At 37.1% G+C, this 27,635-nt stretch overlaps 1 protein-coding gene across 5 annotated transcripts in view; it reads left to right on the top strand.

Annotated features, from left to right (window-relative positions):
- DIAPH3 (diaphanous related formin 3) overlaps positions 1 to 27,635 on the top strand; it is a 398,317-nt gene that overhangs the window by 363,101 nt on the left and 7,581 nt on the right. For all 5 annotated transcript variants that reach the window (XM_008059267.1, XM_008059270.1, XM_008059269.1 and 2 more), the window contains one exon: positions 6,039 to 6,174. In XM_008059267.1, coding sequence (XP_008057458.1) covers positions 6,039 to 6,174 — 136 coding nt within the window. The remainder of the gene's footprint in view (positions 1 to 6,038; positions 6,175 to 27,635) is intronic.

The following is a 27,635-nucleotide window of genomic DNA, read 5'->3' as shown; positions in this document are numbered from 1 at the left end:
CACGGTACTGCCCAAAATATATAGTGTATAGGAACTGTCATATTATACAAATGTCTTTAAGAAGTAAGATCTCTGTGTTTAACTTATAAAAGAACACCCTCCTTTTTTTCTTTTTATTTGGAATCTTACTGTGTTGCCCAGACTGGAATGCAATAGCATACTTACGGCTATGCAGCTTTGATCTGCTGGGTTCAGGTAATTCTTCCCCCTCAGGCTTCCAAGTAGCTGGAACTACGGGTGCATGCCATCACACCTAGCTAATTTTATTATAGGGACGAGGTCTCACCAAGTTGTCCAGGCTGATTTCGAACCCCTGGGCTCAGGCAATCCTCTTGCTTCTGCCTCCCAAAGTGCTGGGATTATAAGCATGAGCAACCATGTCCAGCAAAACATAATTTTGAAACCTTTGCTTATCAGAATATGGTTTACTAGGGACTCTTAAAAGATCCGTCTCACCACAATATAATGAACTATTTTAAAACACGTCTGTCTCGTGAGAAAGTTTGGGAAATCTCCAAGGCAAAAGTGATGTAAGAGAAGAAAACAAAGTTGAAACCTGAATCTTGAGCATAGGTAAGCAGAGAGGAAAGCCACGCTTGCCCTGGAGTGTGGACTCAAGGCCACAGCTTGGTGCGGTGTGAGTACACTGAATACAACTTTTACAGCAAGCCTAGGACAAAAGGAAATTAAGCTTACCAGGTTAGAAATGATTCCTCTGCTGGAAGACAGTTGCAATTTAGGTCCTCAGAATTCTCACAAATTAAGCTCAACCAAATAAGAACACATAATCCCAATTGCCAAAAATACAAGGAAACAAGGGATTGTGTGGTGAAATGATCAGGAAAAGAATAAAACAATAGAAAGAGGCCCTCAGGACTCCATATACACTGTAACATCATGTGAAATGTTTCAGGAAATAGATGATGTTTTAAAAAGACAACTCCCAAAAATAACGACATAGTTTTGAAAAAGAATCAGAGTTTGTGGAAATGGAAGTGTGATGGTTGAAATTAAACACTTAATGGTTTAAAGAGCAGGATATGCTCAGCTAAGGGGAAAAATGGTAAATTGCCTAATAGATCTAAATAAGTTGTCTAAAATGCAAGCAAGAATAGTGTGATTAGAATTGTCAAATACTTCTTAAGATACACGGAAAACAGATTAAGAAGGCCCACAACTTGTGTGGTTGAAGTCCCAGAAAAGTAGACTCAACAGAATGAATGAAAGACAATATTCAGAATAATAGCTAAGAATCTTCCAGATCAAGAATCGACAGGAGTACAACCTATACTGAGCCAGATAAGTAAAGTGAAACTCATTTTAAACAAAAACTGCAGAACATCAAAGGCAAAAAACCACAACCAGAGAGAAAAGGTATGACCTCCAAAGCAACAACTTTTGGATATAAATCACTTCTCATCTGCAAAGATGCAAGTCTGAAGAAAGGGAGAGGTCTTCAAGTGATGGGCAAAATAGATGTTCTTCTAATGTGGGGGCACCAGTAAAAGCTCTAGGGTGCAAGGGTAGAAGTATCTATGATTTTTAGATAAACAGAAGCAAAAGTGTGTTTGATCAACATTCTTCTGTTAAAAGATCTACATGGGGATTGCATGCTTTTCCTTAAAGAGCCAGATAGTAAGTATTTCAGATCGCAGCCCATCCAGTCTCTGTGGCAAGAATTCACCTCTAGTGTACCAGTGCAAGTGCAATAAAGCTGTCATTATGCTCTCAGTGGATAACACAGGGACATGTGGGAAAACTATCAGAAATGAGAAAAGTTGTCAGTGGCATATATGAAAATTATATTTGTGTATATTATAAAACATTAGAAATCATAATTTTTAAAGAAGGCACCATTTATACTAGCAAAAGAAAGGTAAAGTATAGAGAGTAAGTCTAAAAGAGATGTCCGAGACTTAGTTGGAGACAAGAACCTTAACAACAAGTCTGTTCTAAACTTTAGATGGAAGAGCAAAGGCCCAAGAATATTAAAGACTTTTCTAAAGAAGAAAAATAAGATGTAAGACATAATAATTAAAACAATTTTATTGTTGTGGACATGGATAAATTGATCAAACAGACTAAAACAGCTGCAAGACAGATCAGTACATATATGGCCACTTGAAATCCAAAAGAGATGACTTTGCAGAGTAATGGAAAAAGAATGAATGAAAAACCAAATTGGGTCCCTACCTCATACCATTCAAACTCATTGATTCCATCAGTGGATAAATGGGCTTTTAAAAGGTAGCTTTTTTACACAATGGAATACTATTTAGACTTAAACAAAAACCAGGAAATTCTGTCATGTGTGACAACATGGATGAACCCAGAGGGCATTGTATTAAGTGAGATAAATCATCCACAGAGAGACATCTGGAATGTTAAAATGACAAACTCATAGAAGGAGAGTAGAATGGTAATTTCATTCTACTTGGGGGATGGGGAGGGAGCAAGTACCAGGCTTTAGCTGGGAAATAACACTCGAAGAGTTTCTTTTGGGAAAAACATAGCTGAAAGAAGTGAGTGGCAGTGCAATTTATATGCCAGTTTACTGAATAGAAAACCAGGTCAAGAATAGGATGGTCCAAAAAAAAAAGTCTTACAGCCAACTATCTTGCTATCTGGCTTACCTCTAACTTTTCTTCCTTGCTTCACATTTAGTATTGAATTAACTAAGAGGCAATTGTATCTAGAATGATGGCATTTTGAACTATTCAGCTTTTCTGTTTGAGGGTAGTTCACTTCTTGACATTTAGAATAAAAGAAAATTTCAAGTTACTATTTGAACTGGGATATTCGTTTTTGACTAAATACCTATTTCTGTGCTATCTATTGGTATTTTTTCAGCTAAAATTCTTCTCCTAATAGTTATAATGTCAGAATAAGATATGTTTTAAATGAGGTAAGCTTTTAAATAAAAATCAATAGTGTATTTTCCATAACACAAAATAGCTTTAAGAACTTCTTCAGACCTTTTTTCTAAAGGGAAACATTGTACAGGTCATGGAAAGTAATTTTGACTTTTTAACGCCCAGTGGAGTACCAAGAGGGTGTGTCAGTTACAACTGATGACAGATGGCCTGTGGAATGCTCACACTGAAATATATTCAATTATTAGATTAGAAATGTATATCAGAAAATGTTATACCTTAATTGGATTCATTAATAATTTATAGGATATATTGTTTACCTCTTATAGGTTCCTTTTCACTTCCCTTAAGCAATAAATAGTTTTGGTTCCTGAACATTTGCTTATCCTTTTCTTTATCACAAGCCCTTTTCTAACCTCATTTCCCTGATAGTTCATACATGTGTACACATGCGTAGCACATATAGACATCCACACTTACCTTTGAACCTATGCTTATTTTCTACTTTTATGATGCCAGCTCCTACCTTCCTGATGTACCTTGATTTTTATAGCAACTTTTGCCTCATAGCTGTCTCTTAATAGGCGTGACCATAAAATGACCATAATATGAAGCAACATGATGGAAAAAGACTAATTGGCTAGCTTTCAAATCTTATAATTTGCTGTTTCTCCCTACTTCTATTAGAATGAAAGAAGAAAATGAGAATGCAAATTCTAATTTGATATTTGGAGAGATGCATGCTACAGCATCTAGTATTGCATCTGATGTTTTATAGCTTGGTAGTAATAATTTGTCTTAATGTATCTCAAGAACTATGAAGAGTTTTAGAGTTTACCTACAAGGAGGCTAACAAGTTGACCTGCCACAGTTTCATGGATATTGGCAGAATATAAGACTGTGGGATCAAACAGAAGTTTATTACTCACAGCAATAGCATTAGTCAGATTAAATCACCTGGCTGGGTTTCGGCTCCCACATTCCCACAAGGCATTGTGAACACCTATATAGCTAGTGGCCTAAGTTTAGAGTTTAAGGAATCCCATTTTTTATAATAGGCAGTAAGGTTGCCCCTGTTTACCATTCTGGAAAGTAACAAATTCATTGGTTTATGAGGGAGACACTACCTCTGTCTTCCAAAACTGTTCATTATGCATGTTGTCTTTGCAAAGATAGTTTGGAACAAAGGTTCTCGGTTAGTGCTTATATCTCAGATGGCTTAGTTTTACACTTTTCTTCTTGAAAACCTCCAGTTTATTTCCAGTACCCTTAAAAGAAAGTCCAGGCCGGGCTCGGTCTCAACCTGTAATCCAAGCACTATTGATGGCTGAGGCAAGTGGATTGCCTGAACCCACGGGTTTGAGACCAGAACGGGCAACTTGACGAGACCTTGTCTCTAAAATAAGTCAAAAATTAGCCAGGTGTGGTAGCACGCACCTGTAGTTCCGGCTACTTGGAAGGCTGAAACTGAAGGATCGCCAGAGCCCAGCAGGTCGACGCTGGGGTAGCTGTGAGTGTGCCGTTGCACTCCAGCCTGGGCAAGGGAGTGAGACTCCAACTCAAAAAAAGAAAGTCCAGCTTCCCTATCTTGTTAGAGGCCCTGACCTGTCAGGCCTCAGCATACCTGCCTGAACCTGTCTTGCTTCTCTGTACTGCCCTTCTTTCTGTCTTCCAGGCCCACCGGCACCTTTGCATGAGCACTTTTCTGTCTTTCTGATTCCTTCCCCAGATCATCACTTGGCTGGCTCCCTGGCCTTCAGAATTCAGCAGTGGCACCTTGTCTAGCCACCTGCTGAACAGTAAGCCCCAAGAATTCTTTCGCCTCACTCTTTTACCTTGTTGCTGCTGCTGTTCCTTGTCTGTCTCTGTCCCTGCCCCACCCTACCACACAGAATGTAAGCTTGTTTCAGCGTGCACTCTCTTGTGCCCCTGCTGTCCGCCTTCCTATGTCTTCCCCCTCGCTGTCCCTTCCCCTTCTCTCCTTCCTCCCCTTCTTCCCCATCTTGACCTCTTCCTTACAGCATGCCATCTCCATAGTCTCAGTATTTATTGAATGAACAAATGGATGCATGAAGAGTTAATATGCCTTCTGTGCTTTTTGTTTCTCCCTTTTTCCTTGTATTTTATTGTTTGGTCAAAAATATTATATGATTTCAAATGAAGAAACAGTACTATCACCAAAGTTTAAAAAAAAAAAAGTGTACTACAGTAAAGAAGAAAAGCCTCCCCTGAAAATAACATAAGCCTCCCACTTGTTATAGTTTAATGACACACTTTTCTATTTAATACCACACTGTTTCTATTTGATACACTCTTTTCTATTCAATGTTTGATAAACTAGCAGTTTGATATCTGTTTAGTTTTACTGGCACTTAATGTAACACCATCCTCTTTGTTGGCACTTAGAAAAATTCATATTTACCTGTGAAAAAATCTCACCAATGCCACATTTCTTGATTTGTATAAAATGTCTAAAATAAGAAACTAAATAACTAATTGCATATTTATTGAGATATTCTTGTGATTAGCATGTCGATCAATTTTGATCCATAGCCAGAAGACGTGGCTCAAAATGCATATATATGTATTTTGCGGGGAGGGGAGTGGTCAGGGTCTGTTGCCTAGGCTAGAATGCAGTGGCACAATCTTCATTCACTGTAACCTCAAGCTCCTGGGCTCAAGTGATCCTGCCTCAGTCTCCGGAGTAATTAGTACTACAGCACATGCCACCACACCTGGCTAATTTAAAAAAAAAAAAATTATAGAGACAGTATCTTGCTATATTGCCCAGGCTGATTTTGAACTCCTGGCCTCAAGCAATCTTCCCATCTCAGTTTCCCAAAGTGCTGGGATTACTACAGGCATGAGCCATAGTTTCTGACTCCCTTCTCTCTTTTACTTAGCTAATTCAGCTAAGATGCAGGTGTTTTAACATTACAGTTGTATTTATAGATATTATACAGAATATAGATGCACTGTATTATTTTTACAATAAAGATATGTGCATACCTTTTAAAAGACTGTGTTACTAACATGAGAACTAAAAGTTTCCCAGTTGTGCTTGTACCTTGAGTATAATGTCGGGTTGGTAATTTCAATTTTTTTGTTTTAATCACTGTGGTTAAAATTGATCATTTTCTCCCTCCTCCAACTTTTTTGTAATAGCAAGCAAGAAAGGAGAACATTAAAAAAAGAGAAGCAGAGGAAAAAGAAAAACGTGCCAGAATAGCTAAAGAATTAGCAGAGAAAGAAAGACTTGAACGCCAGCAAAAGAAAAAACGCTTATTAGAAATGAAGACTGGTGAGTACTCTCAAATTTGCTGCTTATTCTATGTATAATTAAGATTTATACTGGTGACTTTATTAGCATATTGATGCTCTTGGTGATCACTTGTTTCTGTAACTAAGCCATAAAAGAGTTCTCTTTTTATGAGCTATTACCTACCCCTTTCATTTACTAACTGAGTGGGATCTTCCTTCCAATGTTTGTTACAGGTGATCTGGCCCTCTGGAGCACTTTTTGGTTGCGGTAGATTCACATTTCTTTGATTATTATTTTGATAACCAATCTGTAATAATGTGCGTTAATTAACAGATTAGCAACGAGAAACACTGTGGGAAGTTCTGTAGGACCTGGTTTCTTCAAAAAAATACTCAAGGGAGGTAAAAATGTAATGGCAGAGAAACATTGATTAAAACAGTCTAAAGAGACCAATTGCAGTATATGGAATTTATGTCTATTCCAATGTCAACAGTAACTGTAGAAAAAGGGGTCCAAAAAATTTGGATGCTTTTTTTCTCTTGTAGACATGACAACATTGTTGTCAATGTTTCAGAGTATCTTTTAGAGACTCATGCTGAAATTTTCCAGAAACATATGTATATATATTTTCAAAAGCTAAAAGATACCACTAAGTTAGAAGCAAAAGAATTAAGTAAAATGTAGGTACATTTTTGCTCCCTGAAAATTCTGGCTTTTCTGCCTCCAAGCCACTAAGGATTGTACAAGGCTTTAATTAAAATCCATCATCTTCATTGCTAAACCACCATAGTTTACAATTCAGGGCTGCAAATTCACATAGGGTTTCCTCAGGGAGAGAGAAAGATGCCTGCTTTACCTTCTTTACTTTCACTTTTACGGGCATATTTTATGTTTAATAAAGCAAAATGAGTGCCTTAATGTATTGTACTTATTTCTTCCAGGGAAGAAAAATCATCTAAGCACAGTTTCTTATTTGTGTTTGAAATTCAGGGACTAGTCTCAGAAATAACTTAAAGTGTTAGCAGAAAAGGAGATCAGAAAGGTTTAGTGTTGATTTTAAAAATATGATTCTGGAGATAATTTTAAACTGATGTATTACTGTCTAATTTACAGAACATTCTGGCATTTGAACATAAGCTCCTTTAGTGTTGGCTAGAGTCATCTAGATGAGTTACTAGATGGCGGATTGACTGTTTGTTTGTGGTTTTTGCTTGAGGCTGGATCACACAGAGCCTTTCAGGAATTTTCCATTACATTGGTTTGAAACCTAATTGGACACAAAAATGTTATTTTATTTTTTGAGTTGGAGTCTCACTCTGTCGCCCAGGCTGGAATGCAGTGGCATGCTCACGGCCACCCAGCCTCAACTTGCTGGGTTCAATAGCTGGAACCACAGGTGTGTACCACCATGTCTGGCTAATTTTTTGATATATGGTAGAGATGAGGTCTCACCACGTTGCCCAGTCTGGTCTCAAGCCCCTGGACTCAGGCAATCCTCTCACCTCCACCTCCCAAAGTGCTGGGATTACAGGCATGAACCACTGTACCCGGCAGACATAAAAATTTTAATAGAACTTCCAATGTAATCTCAGTGATGTTTTGATTTAAATTTATATTTTTCCTGAAGGAAAGTTTGTTTTTAAGCATGAGTTTATTTTATTTTTCAAATTTAAAAATAATATTTTTGGATTACAGAAAGCTTTTAATAAAGTATTATATCAAAAGATCATGATCTAGAGAATCACTGTTAATGTTTTGGTACGTTGTTCTTTCAGTTTTAAAATGTTCTGCTTTTTAACAGTAGCTATAATCCTAGTAAATATGCAACTTAGTGTCTTGCTTTATCTTGGTGAACTTTCTGAATGTTTCATGAGTCATTCATAATTTGTAACTCTTAATTTAATATCTAGGTCATTGAACACACTGGATATGCCATATCTAGCTTAATTTGCATTAGTCAATACTGAACTTACAGAACAATAGTTATTTCTGACCTTTCAATATAATAAATATTTTTATTCACAAATAGATGGAAAATGTTATACAGAATAGAATAGGATGATATATTTAAGACTTTTGATGCATGTTGCCAAATTGATTTCTAAGAGTATTATTCTAATTTCCCCAACTTTCAAAATTGGATTATGATTGTGCCTTGGTTGAGTATTCTTAATTTTAAGATTTTTGCTAATTTACTAGATTAAAAAGGTATGTTTCATTATCGTAATTTGTATTTCTTTGAGTGCCGCTGAAGTCAGATATTGTGTTAGTGTTTATTGTTTGATTTTTATTTCCTCCATTGTGAATTGTATCACCTTAAACTTTTTCTGATTGATTTATACAAGTTAGTTTATTATGCGTTAGTATTTACCTTTTAAACATGTTTTCCCAATTTGGCTATTTATTTTTATACCTTGAAATATTTAAAGGTGTTTCTTTTTTTTATCTGTAATGTTTTATTTTAATATTTGCCTTTGTGATTTTTTTCTATCACCCTTAATTTAGAAGTAAGTCATCCTTTCAGAAATTATATCAGCTTCAATTTTTTTCTAGTTTTAGTTATTCACAATACAACTCTGCTTCACTTATTTCTAATTATTTTTTAATTATTCCTACATTTTATATATAGGTTTTAATATATTAGGTTTGTTTCTGAATTTTACCAAAACAATTCTAATATTTAGTTATCAATTGTGGTTAATAGTTCGTTTATGTTGTTTTAAGATAGGTAATTTTATGTTTAGGACATTAACTTCTATTCATAATTTTTAAAATAGGTTTGAATTTTTTTATTTTTAAAAATAGGTTTAAGGAAAAATTTGATGGTATCTTTTGTTTATCATAAAGTTCATCTTATCTGACTTATTGGGTTATTTTATGAAATTTTTCTTTGCTATCCCTTTTCAAATTATCATAGGTGAGTCTTAAGTAAATGTAAAATCCTTACCCAGTGGGGTTTCCTAAAGCCTTTCATATGCTGAGGTGCATATGTATCATATATTTTGACATTTTTCAGGAGTGTTCTGCAGAGTATAGCCTGGGTAACATATTAATGATACTAAAGTATATACTTTTAGAATAATATCTGTAAAATAAATATATTATATATGAATATGTCTTGGATGTCATTAAAGTCATTTGACACAAGATGATGAAACAAATCTATGATATAAGAAGCTATATTTGAGATATTTTTTGTCTTTTGAAAACATTCGAAAATTTTGGAAATCAACTTTGTGTTTTTTTAGACTATGCCATTTTATAGAATCTAGATATAATAGCCACAGTTTCATAACATGCAACCATACTATCCTCACCCAAGTAAAAGACCACTTCTAAAACCCCAATAAATGATTATTTTGAATTGTCCTTAATTTTTTTTGAACACAACTTAATTTTAAATGAAGAATAACAAAATATTAGATCTTTTAAAGTAGTTGCTATAGCCAAGTAAGTCATATAAGAATCAAATATATTATTATGCACTTATTTATTGATACCTTTCTCATTTAAAAAAATTTACAAATAGTCATCTTTTTTCTATTAGATACAGAATATGCTTTTTTGTAAAATCATGATTTTCATAACATTTGAAGGCCTTATGAAGTAGAAATTACTGAAATAATTAACACTTTATTACTAAAAATATTCTTTTTTTTTTTCTTTTTCTTTTTCTTTCTTTTTTTTAAAAATTGGAATCTCACCCTGTTGTCCAGGCTGGAGTGCAGTGGCATGCTCATGGCCACTCCAGTATGGACCTCCTGGACTCCAGTGATCCTTCCACCTCAGCCTTCCAATTAGCCAGAACTACAGGCATGCACTACCATGCCTGGCTAATTTTTGATTTGTTGTAGAGACAAGGTCTCGCCAAGTTTCCCAGGCTGGTGTTGAACCCACAGACTTAGGCAGTCCACTCGCTGGCCTCCTAAAGTGCTGGGTTTACAGGCTGAGCCACCGAGCCCAGCCACCAAAAATATTCTTAATAAAATATCACTTTTTTAAACTTCTAAAGGGATACATATAATTTTTTTTTTTTTTTTTTTGAGTTGGAGTCTCACTCTGTCACCCAGACTGGAGTGCAGTGGCCGCTCCCGGCCACCGCAGCCTCAACCTGCTGGGCTCCTGCGATCCTTCCTCCTCAGCCTTCCAGGTAGCTGGAATTACAGGTGTGTGCTACCACGCCCGGCTAATTTTTGATTTATCGACGAGATGAGGTCTCGCCAAGTTGCCCAGGTGGGTCTCAAACCCGCGGGCTCAGGCAATCCACTCACCTCAGCCTCCCAAAGCGCTGGGATTACAGGCTGAGCCACCAAGTCCGGCTACATATAATTTTATACATTCCTGATATTTGAAAATATGATCTTAAATAAAAACATTGTATGACGAAAGTATGTTTTATGGTCTTCTATAAATATTTTATTAGTAAAAAAGTTTAATAGTAGGCCATGTTTTATTACTTATTTTATTAATCAAAAATAATATGCTGAGATTTTTAATATGCTGAGATTATAGTGATAGATATAAATAAATAAGGTCTCTGCTGTAATGAAGTTTAAAATTCGAATGAGTCAATCAGTTAATCAAATATATAAAATAAATTTAGATATTAATTTATAGCAACTAAAAACTAGGGTAATGAGAGGGAGACTGACATAGTGATGGTGATAAAACTTAGTCTTAGAGGACTAAGGAGACTCTTAATATGTATCAAACTTCCTAATTTAAAGTACTGGATAGTAAAAATCCACAGAGCCTTAGATAACCGGCTAATGTTTTTATGCTGCATTATATGTCCTAATGTAGTAGTGTATTTTCAAAGCTTCCTACTGTGAGAATTAGCTAAAAATTTATCAAATTTTTCTTTACCTATTATATTTATTAGTTTTACATATATATGTTAGTATTACATATATATGTATTATATTTTAGCACAAAACACAATTCTGCTCAAATCTTTGTAGAAACTTTCAGGATGGCTCTCCTACTTTTAAAGGAATGTGGAAGGGTGAATTACTGAATTTATACGAGCGTCTTGTGCTACCTCTTCACACCAGGGACTTTATGATTTGGCTTATTTTTGTATGTGAGACACATACCTCTGAAAGATGGAGGAAGAGCAACATCCCCACATAACTCTGCCCTAAGCCCACGGGGAGCTTCCGTCCATATATTTTCATGACTTTAGTATTTCCTCCATGCAAATAAGAACTGTGCTTTTCCACAGATGTACAGGTTCCTATATCGCCACCTGAGGTAGCAGAGTAAATTAAATCCCTGTTCTTCCTTCCCTGTTGTAAATCATTACTTGCCCTTGGCAAGAGAACAGTAAACCATTCTCAAATCTACTATTATTTATTATCACTATCGTTTCAGAATGTGATTTTTGTTAATAGAATGAAAATAAAGGCAAAAATAGTATACTAAATTTATCCAAGTAGAAGAATAAAGTATTAAAAATTCTTTTGCACAGCATAGCCAAGAAAGCATGGAACTGCATCTTACCATGTTAATGTGTTAAAAGGTCATTTTTCTCATTTTTGTTTTCTTTAGAAATGATGAGCCTGAAGGTCTCTGAAATATTCACATATACAGTTTTGGTTACATCTGTTGAGTGTTTTGGTATTACATTAAACAAATAAGCAAATTACATTGTCATGATGTCTTTATTTAATCGACGTGTAAATTTTGAGTAAATGTCTGTGGTTGATATACACGTTGAACTATTTTAATTTTTAATACCTAAAATACTAAACAGTAAATATGAAAACTACTAAGCATAGACAGTAGTATTTATTTATTTAGAGTGCATAACAATTTTTCTGTGTAATCATTTTTAGCAAGACAAGTAATAACAGTGATTTTATGTGATTATGTACAACTTTTTCTAAACTCCATTTCTGTTTCTTAATCATGGAAACAAATAGGACATTTTATAATAGAATTCAAATGTTATGCTTTAAGACTTCCTGAGTATGTAAGCTGATTCACATAATTTTTAAATAGCATGTCAGGATGGCCTTGAAATGGACCTAGTGTTGTGTAATTATGCTTTGTGCAGGAAGTAAATAAGAGCTTATTTAATGGAGCAATAAAAACTGTATGAGCTGTTTCTATATTTTAGTCTTTAGGTTACAATTTGTCTATTATTTATTAGACTTAAATGTTTCATTTGGTGCAACTTCAGTCTATTAAATAAAGAGATAATTAGTTTTTAGAAATCTGTTGTTTACCCACTTGGCCAAAACTGCTCCTTTGTTTTCCATTCCACAATTTAGAATAACTAAGCAATTAGGCCTCCATTTTAGAGGAAATGCATATTACATAAATACTACTTGGAAATGTCTCTGCCAAACTCAACAGATATGCAATTAATGGGTGTACTTGCTTTTATAAGGGCTTTAATGATTACCCTGTTGTCTATAGATATCATACAACTTAGATTACTTTCCATAATTGCACATATTCTAGTTTTGTGCAGTAGTACTTTCAATTTTCCAGTGTTACTGACAATTGATACATATAAATAACCCAATGGTTTTAATACTCTCTTTGTATAAAAGGGTAAAGCAACTTAAATTGCATTGGTGAATGTAGTTCTTTTTTCTTTCTTCCACATTTTATAGAACAGTAATAATAACTATTACTACTTCTGTTAACATTTATTGATCACGTATTGTTTGTCAGGCTCTGCCCACATTTATTATTGCATGTAATACTTATAACAAACTCATGAGACTATTTTTATCAAATAGTTTAATTTGTTTGCACATGATCACAGATTTAGCAAGTCCTGAAGCCAGTATTCAGGCCTTTTTGACTAGAGGTCATAGTTTTAATTTTTGTGCTATTATTCTTTGTCACTGGTGATTTCACTATAGTCCAGGAATCAGGGACCAAAACAATTGTTACTAATTGGTAACTGACATTAGACTATACCTATATAAGGAGGTTGAGAATTATTTTCCCTGGAAATCTTGGGTGAGAGGGACAGCCATGTCTTTGGTAATAAGTGGTTTTAAGCCAGGTGGTCTCTTTCTTTGTGTTTGAAAGTTTGGGGAGGATTGCCAAAACTAAGGATGCTTCCCCACTTTGGTTCAGATTCCATTTTGATTCTTCCTTCTGTTTAAACATTTTTTTATCCCAATGCCAAGGACTAGAGGATAACGACATCGTCCTTTCTCACTTAAAGGAGGGATTCTCAAATTGTCTGAATAGTTCTCAACCCAACAGAGTTGCCAGATCTCAATTCTGGAATGGAAATACGTGCTTGCGTTGTTTGATCCAGAATACAAGTTAAGGAACCTGTACTGTAGTAACTTTAGAAGTGACGCAGACACTTAGTGTGCTTTACTCAAGAACATGTACCCTGAGACACACCCTTCACCTCCGCCAGCCGGGTCATGGAACCATTTTTTTCCCCTGATGGTATTAGGAGACTGAAATTCTATTCGTGAATAGTGTCAAAGGTATCTGGTGGGAAATTTTCCCAAGCGTCTCTCTATTAGCTCTGAAGCTTTTCATTCGTTTGCAGGAGTCTCTGTCACTGGAATAACACAGCTTTAATTATGAAACTCGTTGAGAGTCCAACCTTTGTGTACACAAATTTGTGTCTTCTCTATGTAGATATGCAAGGCTCATACACCATCCTCCATCCCCTCCAACAAGCCCCAGAAAAGAGACATTAGGAGAGAAGGCTCTCAGACCTTTCAAGTACAACTCATCTTGAAACAGTGATTCTCTTTCTTTCCTTTTTTTTTTTTGTTATGTTTTATTTTCTTGAGAGTTATCTGTGTCATCCTTGGCTAAACATCTTTGCAGTACATCCTCCTACTAATTAATTTCATGCTCATCCAATACTTGAAAACCACTTTCAAAAATTTGTATTGCTCTTCTTATGAATTTTATGTATTAGCTATAGTCTAATAAACTCCAATTTTAGTTTTTCTTGGAATTAAAGATTAAATACCATTTTTCATAAACTTTATGTGGGACAAAACAATTTAAATCTTTATAGTGTAGCATGGATTACATCTAAGAATTTTACCAATGAAATCTATATTAACATCATTTCTTCATAGCTTTCCTATTACCAAGTACAGATTCACCCTGTGTATATTCTAGGACATCAGTTCTTTTGATCGTATCATAGTGTGGAGAACCCTATATCTTGGACAATATCTGTTGCATTTATTTATAATTGAGAACTCCATCACAGTGTTGCCTTGTCTTTGTTGTGTCATGTTGAGTCCTCCTTCGCCAACTGTCTTCTCTAATTAGTAATTTCTGCACAATCCGTGTGTCACATAAAGCCTAAGATATTTGGTAACTAGCCCTGTGCAGAAGAACTTTGCTGATTCCTCACAGCAATAATCCATAGACTCGATTCTTTGATTTTTAAGTCACAGAGTAAAAAAACTGTTCTGTTAACTTTTTTCTTATCTTTCTGTAGCCAACCAAAATGACCAGTTTGTGCTGGAAAATAAGGATCAACTAGTAAAAATATTGATAAAGTTAATGATAATTGTTAGGGAAAACTTAATCTTTAAGAAAGTTTCTGGCTGCAGAGAATCGTTTGACTTTTAGATCTATTAATTTTGAAGTGAAAAGTGCAACTGAACTTTTGGATTCTGGCAAGCATTTGGGCAGCTGACTGTTTCAGCGATCAGGCTAGCACAACCATTGTGACTTTTTCCTTTTATCTCAGCTTACAGTCCTCTGTATTTCTATACTATTGTTTGTATATCTTTTGAGATGAAAATATCAATGTGTCAAAGGGTTATAGGTTGAGCCAGGTTTTTATTTCTTTATTAATAGGCTCTCTCTTTTCTCTCTCTATTTTTGGTTATTCTGACATTAAATCCTTAAAGTTGAAGGAAATCCATTCATGGAGGTTGAACTTGGTCATGGAGGTTACTTGAAGTCTAAAATGATTATCTCAAAGAGGGGGAAAAAGAGAACTCAGTAGCATTTGGCTTTTGATAATGTATAAATATGCCCTTGGGCACCCTGGGAAAACTAAGCAAAGAAATTGAATATGTATATATTATTTGTAAATGGTATAAATAGGCATTAGTGTTCAGATGAAATTAGACATTATTTTGTAATAGGATTTTAAAATATTGTTTCCTGAATAGCTTCCTTCCTCAAATATCCAACGTTCTTCAAGGAAATTATAAGCAACATAATATTAACAGGGTTAACATTGGGGCAGCCTTAACACAGGCTAGAATGCCCCAAGGCAGGAAGAATATGACAGACTAGTGTAGTAACAGAAAACAGATGACTGACTGTTTTTAGCACAGGCAATTTTGGGGAGATCATTACCTGACTAGAGTGAATTGTCACCATAGAACTTCCGATAATAATTATCATTAACGGGTAGAAGTGACAGTAATTTCAGTTCAGCATAATCCTTTGAATGTTTATTTTTAAACTATTAGTGCTATTCAGGCAGGAGCAAAGTGGAAAGGTTTTTGTCAATTTATACTGAATCCTAGGTTCCATTACTAGCTTTCAAGAATGTTGTGTAAAGGATCACTGCTTTTGGAAGCTAGATAGAGTCTCTACAGAGTCATTCCTACTCTGATTCTTTGGCAATTAGTTCAGAGGTTCTAAGTGTGTGACAGCCCTTCTTTTTAACTTAACTGCAAAGTAGCCTTCAAGTGTTATAGTAAAGAAGATTGTTTGCTTGGGAAACAAAGGGGATTATTTTAATTCAAAGGCCGAGAACTAAGAAAAAGACAGTCTTTTTGCTGCATTGTATATATTTCAGAAGTGATGATTTTCTTAGTAAAGAAGTGCGATTATGATCTCTGATTTTCAGTGGATGTTCTTAGTACTAATTAGATGGTACTTTCTGCTGGGTTCACATGTGAATAAAAGTACTTTTTAAACCTTTATCCTCTATTATTTATTTGAATGTTTGTATGGAACAGTGATGTTCTTTACTTCTCTCAAAAAGAGCATGGTGCCTTCTGATGGAAGTCACTTGTTATTTTTTGACTGCATGGACTATTTTTATTGGATAAATAATTAAATCTATTAAATATTTTAACAGATTGCTGTGACTCTGTTCATTGTACTTTGTGATTTTTCACTCAGGTAGATGAAAATATCATTTACAATCTTTGAAAATACCTTTCATCCTTGAGAAGAGACCCTAGTTCTGCTCCCTTTCCCTGTAGCTGAAAGCTTTAGAGACCTTTTCCATGGGATACTAAAGGAACTTGGTCCAGGGAAATGTGGGGATTGAATTACACAGTGCTCTGGTTGATTCTACAGTAAGGTGAACAACACTGCAATATGGGAAATGCTGTTTGCCAGCTATGGTTTCTGCTGAGATGGAACATAAACTGTCTTAGTGTTTCACAGAGAGGCATTGTGGGAACTAAAGACCTATTTGTCTCTGCTTGGAGATATTTGAAGAACCCAACAAACTGCTGCACTTATGTGGTGGGGAAGACTGGACGAGAGGTTTGTCTCTCACATCTTCTCCCCAGGAGAAAATTCCCATTTTATGTTTGATATCATCCTCTTTGAAACAGACTGCATTTTTATATAATTAAATACGATATGGTCTCAGTCCTCATTCATCAGCTCTAGAAAGGGAAAGGTAAGAGAAGAGGGAATGTATTCCATAGAGTTTACCATTCTTAGACCCTGAGGAAGGTAAGAAAAAGTTGGCAGAACAGTGTTTTACTTTGAAGTCAAAGGAGAGTCTCTGGATTATGGATCTATGTGAGGAAACAGCAAACTAAACGACAGTAGCTGAGTATTCGGCTTAGCCAGCGGAGGTTTCTGCATGTGGGATGCTTGTCGCCAGCTCCAGTTCGGCATCAGAAATCAAAAGTCTTGACAGTTTGGTGTGTTCCTCCCGGAAATTTATCAGAGGCCTTTTTGAAGTAAAAGTTCATCTCATTTCATTAGTTAGATACTCAATATTCATCTTTAGTAAAGCAGAAGAAAGGAGGAAAATGATATGAAACATTTACTATAGTTTAAATATTTCAAATGATTCTTCAGTTAATGTTTTCATTTGACTTTGAAAAATTTGCTTCTTTCTTTTCTTTTCTTTTTTTTTTTTTTGAGTTGGAGTCTCACTCTGTCTCCCAGACTCGAGTGCAGTGGCCGCTCCTGGCCACCACAACTTCGCCTGCTGGGCTCCGGCGATCCTTCCGCCTCAGCCTTCCAAGTAGCTGGAAGTACAGGTGCGCGCTACCACACCCGGCTAATTTTTGATTTATTGTAGATGAGGTCTTGCCAAGTTGCCCAGGCAGGTCTCGAATCGGTGGGCTCAGGCAATCCACTCACCTCGGTCTCCCAAAGTGTTGGAATTACTGCTTCTTTCTATATGCAGCTCAAAGATACCATTATTTCTCAAGTAATAAATCTTACAAAAATAAAACTCTTTTTTACACAAAACTAGCCATGTTTAAAAAAAACATCTTTTAAAGTGAGTTGTTGTTTCTAAGATAGCATCTTTCCATAGCAGACGTTCAGTGTGCACGTTAAAAATATTTGTGTAACCAGGCGTGGTGGTATGCACCTGTGAGTCCAGCTGCTTGGAAGATGAGGCACAGGATTCGCCTGAGCCGGGCAAGTCAAGGCTGCAGTGGCTGTGAGTGTGCCGCTGCACTCCAGCCTGGGCGACAGAGTGAATCTCTGACTCAAAAAAAATTAAAATAAAAATAAATTTATGGAATTCATGTTTGTGGGACAAAAAATCCTCAGTTGTAACATGTTCTGTTTGCAGACCCACTTAAATTGGCTGAATCCTAGGATAAGACATGACACATGTCAAATTTGTTTTATGTGCTCTTATAGTTTTGATAACAAGTAGGAATTTCATAGTCATGACAGCAAACTCAAGTTTGCAGAGATACAACTATTTCTGTAATGTAGTTTAATTTCTGACTGAGCTACCAGCCTGTGTAATGGTAAACAACTTAGTTTCTCTCTCTCTCTCTCTGTGTGTGTGTGTGTGTGTGTGTGTGTGTGTGTGTGTGTTCCCAGTAATTTCAGAATACAGATGTCATTAATGTTTGAAAAGGCCTGCCATCCTCTCTTCTTTCTTCGATGGATCCCAAGCTTAAATGCCAGCTGGGGCACCTTTCTATGCATACGCTCGCTTTGTGGTGCAGTTGTGTCTGGTCTATAACAGCCACCCTCCTGTTGCTTGTGGTCCAGGTGATGACTAATTTGCTCTTGAATGGTAACGCATAGTTGTGTTAGATTTCTCTTATTTCCTTTCTCAGCTCTCTTATGTTCTTGGAAATATTCTTCACTGGCACATGCACACTTGGTAAACTCTTTTTTTCCTCCAGGGCCCATAGGAAGTGGCTATGCTTGAGCCACAGTGCTCGACTTTGGTGTGGCTTCACAGCCTTCTTGTGCATAGCCGTGCCGCCTGTAAACCTGTCCTGAGTACAGGCCGCACGTGCATGACACACAGGGGAGCTGCCACTCTCAAAAGGTATGCGTGTTGGACGCAAGGTGCTTCCACTCAGGGACTTTGCTTCCTGTAATTTCACAGGAAATTCTACTTCTCGTGTTCCATGTCCTGAAATGAGGTGCAGGGCTCCTCTACTGCATGCAGTCTCACTTCTGGTCTCTCACCCAGTGGGGGCATCTTTTCCCCTCAGAGCCTAAGAATGTGGCCTCATTCTCCGTGGGTAGTTCCCAGACTGGCAATGCTCCTTTTGGCTCCCACACTGAGTGGGAAAGGGAGGATGGGTTGACCTCTGAGCAGTCGTGCAGAAAGTGTATCTTCGTTAGTCCTCTGAAATATGGAATCTTGAATTAGGTGGACACCAAATGAACACAGTGAAATGAAAGGCCAGGGTTTCCGAGTCTGAGAGTCTGATGGCTTTGTAAGTTCAGACACAGAGTTATGGAATTTATGTTCGGGCAGCAGCAAGTAACGTAGCAGGCCCAGAATGATCTCGGGTAGAACTGTGGGAAGTCATGAGGCTAGACTGGAAGTCAGGAGATCGCGCTGTGCTTTGGACTTTTTGCTGTATCCTGTGGATCTACTCCAGAGCGTTAAGCAGGGTAGCTCTTTTCATTTTAGGGCATTTTAGGTTGGGCAGTTCTTTTCATTTGCTTTTAGAGAGCTGACTCTATCCCCCAAATGCAGATGGATTAGAGGGTGTGGGGGATAGAAAGAGTGAGGCCAATTAGGAGGCTTGCAAATGGAGATAGGAAATCAAGGCAGACGGCCTGAAGTAGGGGGTGTGCTAAGAAACAGAAGACAAGGTGGATTTGAAAGGCTCTTGAGAGGGAGAATCATCAGGGCTTTTAGTGGATTGGGTGTAGGAAGACAGAACACTCATGACTGGGGGGAAGCTGTCCAAATAGTCTCAGGACACATTGGCTTTGCTGCTCCATTTAAAACCTTTTTAATCTTGGAGATGTTTTACCTGGATGGGCTTGGCTAAGGGTATGGAGTACAGCATCTGCACAGTACCTGTTAGCTTCTTCCATAGAGAAAAATAAAAACAAATTCCTTGCTCACAAAACTCTTTTGGCAGTTTTTGTAACTAGATTAACCAAGAACCTCTGAAAACAAACCATGTTTAGCCCATGAGGATAACTTGGGGGTGCTGTTTCTTGGAGAATATCAACTGAGGCATATGGTGTAGGTAGAGGAAGGGAGAGAAAGTGTCCAGTGATATCCTTGAAAGAAAACAGGTCCATCCCAGGTCTTCTCCATCTAACACCAGCCAGGTATTCAGTTCCAAGGCTCTGATATTCTCATTATTGGTTTGTATTTGTGTTTATTTTTCTAGCTTATGTGATATTGTTGCAGTCATTTTGTTTTTCTTGAAATACTAATCACACCATATTAGTGGTTCTGAGAGGTATTCTCAAGGCTCCTGTGTGAAATTTGCTGTTGTGGTCATTACATTTCTAACACAGAAATGTATAAAAATGGGCATTGGAATATCTCCTTTATTAATAATTATTACTTTAAGAGTGAAAAAAAGCCCTTTCTATCAGAACTTCGTTCAGTATTTATTTAGCACATATTAGGTCATGGTACTATCCTAGGCACTGGGGATACAACCAAAACTAAAACAAGCAAATATTCCTGCCATTGTGGGCTTACATTCTGGCAGGAAACAGCATTTAAGATAAATACCTAGCATCAGAAGTCTACAGGTTCTGGGCAACTCCTTCAGGTTCCTTCCCACTGTGGGAGCTTTTCTGTCCTCTCAATAAATCCTGCTTTAAAAAGAAAAGAAGTCCACAGGTTCTAAGGAGAATGAAATGAAGTAAGGATGGGAGGATAGGAAGTATGGGAAGCAGTGACATTTTAGGTAGGGCATTTCTTTTCATTTGACAAAATTCTCAACATTGTGGACATTGTTGCTTGCTATTCTCTCTGATTCCAAGTGGTGCCATGAAATGTGGATGCCCCAGCTTGGGGTCGGGTGGCTATATTCCAGGCCCTGCTCCGCCAATGGCTAAGTGTCAGCAGCCAGTTAGCTTCCCAGACCACAATCTTCATCTACACAATAAAATGCCTTCTACTCACAAAATTGAGTCTGTGTTGTGTGAATTAATTTTTAAATGTAAAAAATTTGTTTTATGACATTGTCCTCTATTACAATATCTCTATGATTAGACACTTTTCATTAGACAGTAAATACAAACCTCTCTTTGTGTCCAGTATGTTTTTTGCTTTCCATTTGGTTATAGGACACATTTACTTGAAAGTTACCTGTTTAGAATGTTTGCTCCCAGATTTGGATCAATAAAAGACATGTTTAGAAAAAGTCACTGATATGTGGGGCTCTTAGGGAAATACATCGTATGCAGATGTGTGTATATATAGACACACCTTTTCATTAATGAGTCATCTCTAGTTTGCTATCTATGCTCTTAATTTTCTGAATGGAAGGTGCTCAATATGTATGTAGAATAAAAGCGAAAATGTCACGTTACAGAATTGGTTGACCTTTCTGCAGATTGACAACTTCTCATTTTCTCTGACAAATTTTCAATTCACACTTTAGTCTATTAAGAGCAGAGATCATTAACATACATAAACTAGCAGCCTGATTTAGTTATGATGCATCTTCAATGTATGACATGTTCAGTGTAGTATAACTACTTAGTCTTGTCATGAAAGGTAGAGTAGCCTCCAGTGAACAAGGTTCTGAGATCAATTTAAACTGGATAAAATTTTTATCCATAACAACTGTCATTAGAAATAACTAGCATTTCACTAATTAGCCTGCCATTTACACCCCATAAGCTTCTCACAGATGGTAAATGTTTATAAATACCCACAGATGTGTGCACAGCTGACTCTCAGTTATCCGCAGGAATAGGGGACATAGATAATTTAGATTCACTTACAATACAAACCTCTCATTTTAGCTAGTTTCAATCTTTTTTCTCTTTGGACTTTTTACCACAGCTGTTAATGAAGTAGCAAATTAACTAATCTAATTTCAACTTCTTCTCTTATTGATGCACTTACCCCCTGATGAAAGTACTAATATGTACAAATGTGGTCACAAGATGACTGGTAAGAGGGTGAAAGTGGTAAGCCCATGCATAGATAAATACATTGAGCTATGGAGAATTGTTCATATGTCTGTAACTGTGTGTCTGGTAATAACTTCAATTTGTGAAACCACAGCAAGCCACCTACTTTAAGAATGTTACACCTAAGTTCCCTGGAACAGAAGAAAACATGTTAAATTCAAGAGAAAGGAGAGGACACAATTTTCCTTGGTCCTTTCCAGTATCTGGTCCTGGGCTAATAATGATTTCTTTTCAAATAATTCTTTCTGAAATATAGTCTTAATTTTTCACTGTAATTCAGCCTATCAACTGTCTCATGCTGAATAAAGATAAGGAAATGTAAATATAATAACCTGGAGCACCATGGCGTTACTTTTTTGTCTTATTTCCTTTGGCCTAAAGAGTCTTGGATCTTGGTCTTCTCTTGTAGGTTCTTAACCTAAAGCTTTCATTCATTCTCTATTGAGTACTTATCCCGGCAAATTTAAAGGCAACATTTGGTGGAGCACACACAGCCAGGAGCCATTTAAAGCTAAGAGCCAGGGACCATGTACAGAATGAACTATAAAAGTCAACCCTGGTTTTTTCCTGGTGAACTACAAAGCATGTACTGTGTCTTCCAGACTGAAGCTTTCACAAGTTAATACAAGTTGTTTTCCAGAGTTTCATTACTTAAAGAGCACTTCTTTATTTTGACTTTTTGAAGGAAATTAATCATTCCTACAAAGTTAGAAATATTCCAAAATGTTTAAAGAATATTTATAGTGGGTTAATTGGTGTTCAAAATTAGTGTCAAGAACTTGAATAGTAGAAGGATGTGCCACTGAAGACAGAAATTTTTGCATCGTCTGTTGGATGTCTGTTCCAACAAATTTTAGACAAGTGATACTTTTTTATTGTTGTCTTTCACTGAGGAGGACTTGAAAGTACTAACAGATTATATAAATTCTATTGAATATTCCCCTAATAAGAAAACTGACTGGGAACTCAGTGCTTAGAGATACAGAAACACTTCTATACATATATATGCACACTCAGCACACTTACATTAATCTACAGTTGGACAAAATCACCTGACACAAATCTATTTTTAAAAAAAATGTTGACTATCTCTTGTAATTTATTAAATACTGTCCCGAAAGTGAACACCAAAATGGTTGTGTGGGTGCTTGAAGCATGGTTTCTACTGGATATGTATCGTCTTCACACCAGGATAAAGTCAAAATTTGTAACAGACTGTGTTATGTTGGAGGCATCCATAGGACCTACTATTTCTAGTGAGTGATTGAGTAGGGACTAGGGTGACCAACTCATCCCAGTTGGCCTAAGATTCTCCCAGTTTTAGCTCTGAAAGTCCTGTTTGCCAGGATGGCTGGTTACCCTAGTTGGGACTCAGGAGTAGAGCTTGTGCTGGTGACAAAAACTTTGGATTTCTAAGTACACGAAGCCATGGAATGAATAAATTGCCAGTGAAGAATGTGAGGAATGGCATACGAATGGGCAGGAGAAGAAGAGCCCATAAGGGACCTTGGAAAGGAGTCACTGAAGGTAGTGGGGTAATCAAGGAAGTCTGCTGTCATGAAGTCCAGGGAAGCGAACATTTCAAAGGAGAAGGGGTAGTCATCATTATCAAATGCTGCCAATAGATCATGTCATTACCTGACTGATAATCATCCTGTTGACTTTAGCCCAAAAGAGAAGGTAGAAGATTGATGGATATGAGAGATGAGATTGAGATGTGGATAAGAAAGGGTAGTGACTAGGGGTGTTAGGCCGACCAGGAGGGCAAAGCAAGTGTTTTAATTTGTTTAAATGTAGACTGGAAGAAATGAGAAAGGAGGGGGGAGTTTGGGAGAGAATGATAACAGAGTATGGTTGAAGACAGCAGGAGGAGGTGTGGAGGAGTAAATTTTCTTGGAAAGCAACATGCTCTGCTATTATGATAGGTGGAAAGACGGAGAGGCTGGGCCCAGAGGCAGGTGCATTTGTAGGTTGAATGGTGGGACGCTTGAATTTCATCAAGCGGTTTCCGTTTTCTTTCTGAAATAGGAGAAGGGTGGTTGTCGATTGGGAAGCTTGATGGAAGTGTGGAAGCCTCACAACACACCCTCTCAGGGAGGAGCCTCCTAAGATGGAGTGTTGAATGGCAGTAAGAATCCAGCAACTGCGAGTATGGACTAGCCCTGATTCCCAGTGTTAGTTTTTCACCACGATTAATTACCTCAGCGTCTGGGGTATGGTGCCAAGAAGATGAAATGTTGCATTTATTTATGTTTTACTGGGAGTCTGGAAAAGAGGAAGAATGGAGGAGGGAAGTAACATACTGGCTGGTGAACCATGGCCAAAGTGATGAAACCCAAACTCTAAGGTATTTAGTTAGTCAAGGATATGAAGACAGTGGGGCCAGGGCATGGGGTGGGGGGTAGTTAGTTTCATGGACAGATGACAGGAAAAGAGAGAAGAATGCAGAAAACAGGGGCAAGGAATGTCTGTATGAATTTAAATTATTAGAGTCAAACAGTTCTGGATGGTGACCAGGCTCAGGTCTGGCTGTGGCAGGGGCTAATGAAAAGTAGAACGGAGATGAGGTCAGGGAGCTCAGAGGATCTGCTGCTGGAATCGGTGTTACACAGGATGGTGCCAAAATCAGGCTTGAAGACAAGACGGAGTAAATTGACGGTCTCTTCTGAGTGGGAGCGTAGACTGGAGTATGACTAGGAGACAGTGACCCAGAGGGATGGCTGTAACTGGTTGACTTAAGACTCAAAGGAGAGTGCTTTTCACATGAGGGGAACAAAGCGATAGTCTGACATCACAGCTATGATCAGGTAGAAAGCAGACAACCCCTATTCTCCACCTGTGCCCCTGAGACTTGAGGCACATGAGGAATGAGCAGTGTCCACCAGAAGTGGGTAGCGGAGGTCATCTCTCCAGCTTCCAGGTAGAGCCCATTTTCAATTAAGATAACAAGTGAAGGAAGGGGGTATTTGCTGAAGAAGCTGAGATAGTAGAGAAGTTGTCTGTGCTAATGACGCTAGAGGAGATCAAGAGGGCTGTACCTCCTGGGCAGTGGTCACCAAGAATGACCGTGACGGTGGTTTAGCTGGTCAAGATTTTGACCCAAGTGTGAAAATCACCAGTGGCTAGGTTGTAGGGAGGAGCCGGGAGGCCATTGCAGACTGAACTCATTCTAGTATTTCAGATACTCCTGGTCTCAGGAGGGTGTTTTTCTTGTCTTTCTTTGTGAGGAAGGAGTCTCCTCTGAATGACCCGCCTCTCTTTCATTGTCAAGCTGTGGGAAAGAAGGCACTAGCTCCCAGTGATTCGGAGGAAGCTGCCTTGGGCCCACTTGCTTGAGTCCCCAGCTCTGAAGCTACCAGCTCTTTGTGCCTTAGGGCATTTCCTGCAACACCTTTAAACATAAGTTAACAAAGCTAAGTATCTGAATGGTATTGAACTAGCATGTGACACCTTTGTATCAAGAAAAGTCTACAGTAGAAAGAATTTTACTTTAGAATCAGAAAGATATTTGTTCACATCTCCATTTTGCTGCCTGCCTACTGTAGGGCTTGGGGCACCTGACTTGACCTCCTTGAGCTCCAGGTTTTCTGACTTTAAAAATGTATCTGACAAGAGCTACTTTGCACAAATGGAGTGAAAAATTTAATTTGAAATGTAGATTAAAAAGCTCCACACAGACCCTAGCACACAGGCTTTTTCAGTCACAGTGATAGTTTCAAGTATATCTTATGTAGTTTTTTATTCTTTGTCGCATGTATTCTGTATTTCCTAAATAAGATTGTTCTCTAAGTTTTTTTTTTCCCCCCTTTTATTTTGGGACTTCTGTATTTATTTCATCAGGTTTTTGAAGTTATGGATTCGGGGTGTCTTCCATTGTTCTCATGAGATAATTTTGCACATTTTTAACTCCAGTTTTTTTTTCTCAATTGCTAATGAGTTCATTGAAAGTTCAGTTGTCACCTCTTCATTTTTCTATTACTCGCTTTCTTCTGAGAGTATATCTCAATTCTTTTTCCTTCCCACTTTTTATTCATTCAGATTTGCCTTATTCTTGCTGACTTCCTTTCTTTAAAAACTATGTTGTTGTTATTCTGATTAGGATTTTTAAATTTCTTCGGTTTTTAATACTAATGGGTTGATTTCAGCATCTGATTGCAGAAGGGATGGGAAATAACACTATATTAGGTAGAATAAATATATGTTTCTCCTTTGAAATGGAAAAAAAAGATATTACTTAAAGTACTGTGAACAAAAATTTCATATTAAAAATGAACCAAGAACTTGAATCTGGTAAAATTACTTTTTGCCAGATTGCCAGCAGTGAGATGGGTTTAAAACAATATTTTTAACACCCAAAATGCTAATAATGACTTTACACTGTTTACTGTGATAATCTACAGGATCCTGTGTTTTAAAGTACAAATAAAACTTCAGAAATGGATGTACAAATACAGGTTTCAAAAAATAACCCCCGAAATAGTCATGGGACAGTCATAGCTATGACTCTGCCCTCTTCTGCCTCAGGATTAAGCAGTGTCATAGCTTGGTGCTTTCTTGATTGTAGCATTCACTATACAAGTATTCCCTGATTATGGGTTGAAATGACTCTTAGACTGGGAACAGGGGCTGGGGCCAGTTCAGAGCCTGACACTTAGTGCTTGATGTTTATTTGTAGAATTAAACTATAGGCTCTCTAGTTTTGTAATTCCAACGACTTCTTGAACAAAACAGTTTGAATATTCTGACAGTTCCTAAAAATCAATTCATCTAAAAGCTGACTTGTCATGTTCCACATAAAGCCTGATTTTCATGTTCTCATTTTGGGTTAATGATACCACCATTTTCCCAGTCACCCAGGCTTGACACCTTCACACTATGCCAGCTTTAATCATCGTGAAGTACAGTTTTGATTATTTCACACCTTTCAAAAACATTCTGTGGCAGTTCTTCAGCCTTGAATTCAGGCTCCCGCAGCCTGCCTTCCTGACCTCCCTCCTCCTCCTTCCAGTGCGCACCATATGCTGCTGTCAGAGCATGACTGCTGGCCCCTCTGGGCCTCATGCAGGGTTCCAGGCCCCACTCGCCTGCTCCTCGTGGCCTCGGGCCCATTCATCCCAGCTTCTCCTGAAAGAAAAGTCCTGTGAAGCTACCGACATCATTCCCTAGCTTCTTCCACTCCTTTTTGTTTTTCATTCTTGATGTTGAATTAAGCATTTTCTTTATCTGAAATCATTTCATTCTTTGCTCAAAAACTTCAGGCGAATGAAAGTCATTGAAAATTATTTTTATTTTTAAAGAGAAGATATTATTTTTTTAAATTATTCATTAATAGAAAATATCAAAACAAATCTAAGACATATTCTAATATATCTTCAGTGGGAAGTTAGTATTTGCCACGCTTAAGCTTGTCATGCTTATTTCTCAGAATACAGTGACACTCTTGTGGGTGACAAGTGAAACTTCTACCCAGAATGGTGGTAGCGTACCATGCAATTAACCTTTTCCTCTCTGGGTTAAAGGGTTGAGGGTGTTCACTGTGTGAGAGTCACATCTTGTTAAATGTCATTATCACTTCATATCCACATATATATTTAAATAGATACATTATTTTTTTCCCTGACATTCTGTGCTTTTGCAACTGAAGGCATCTGTTCAGTACCCCAGACCCTACATAACATACAAGACTGACTATGGCAACAATTATTTCATTAATTTTGAAACTGAAAGAACTTTATTTTTAAAAATCCAGAAGACAGTAAATTAGATATCTTTATGAGTTAAACTGACTGTAATGCGAAAATCATTTTCTCATAATAGAATTAAATCATAAGAAATTGAAAACTTAATAATTAATAGCAATACCATATGAGTTGTTACATTATATTTATATTATCATTTTTTCCTGATTGTTTATATGGTTAAAATTGAATTGTAGTTTATTTGTG

This window comes from Carlito syrichta, unplaced genomic scaffold, assembly GCF_000164805.1.
Source record: "Carlito syrichta isolate Samal-C Ts95f unplaced genomic scaffold, Tarsius_syrichta-2.0.1 Scaffold303985, whole genome shotgun sequence".
In the NCBI taxonomy this organism is placed as follows: Eukaryota; Metazoa; Chordata; class Mammalia; order Primates; family Tarsiidae; genus Carlito; species Carlito syrichta.
Note: the sequence above shows the minus strand (reverse complement) of the source record. Positions and strands in the feature narration are given on the sequence as shown.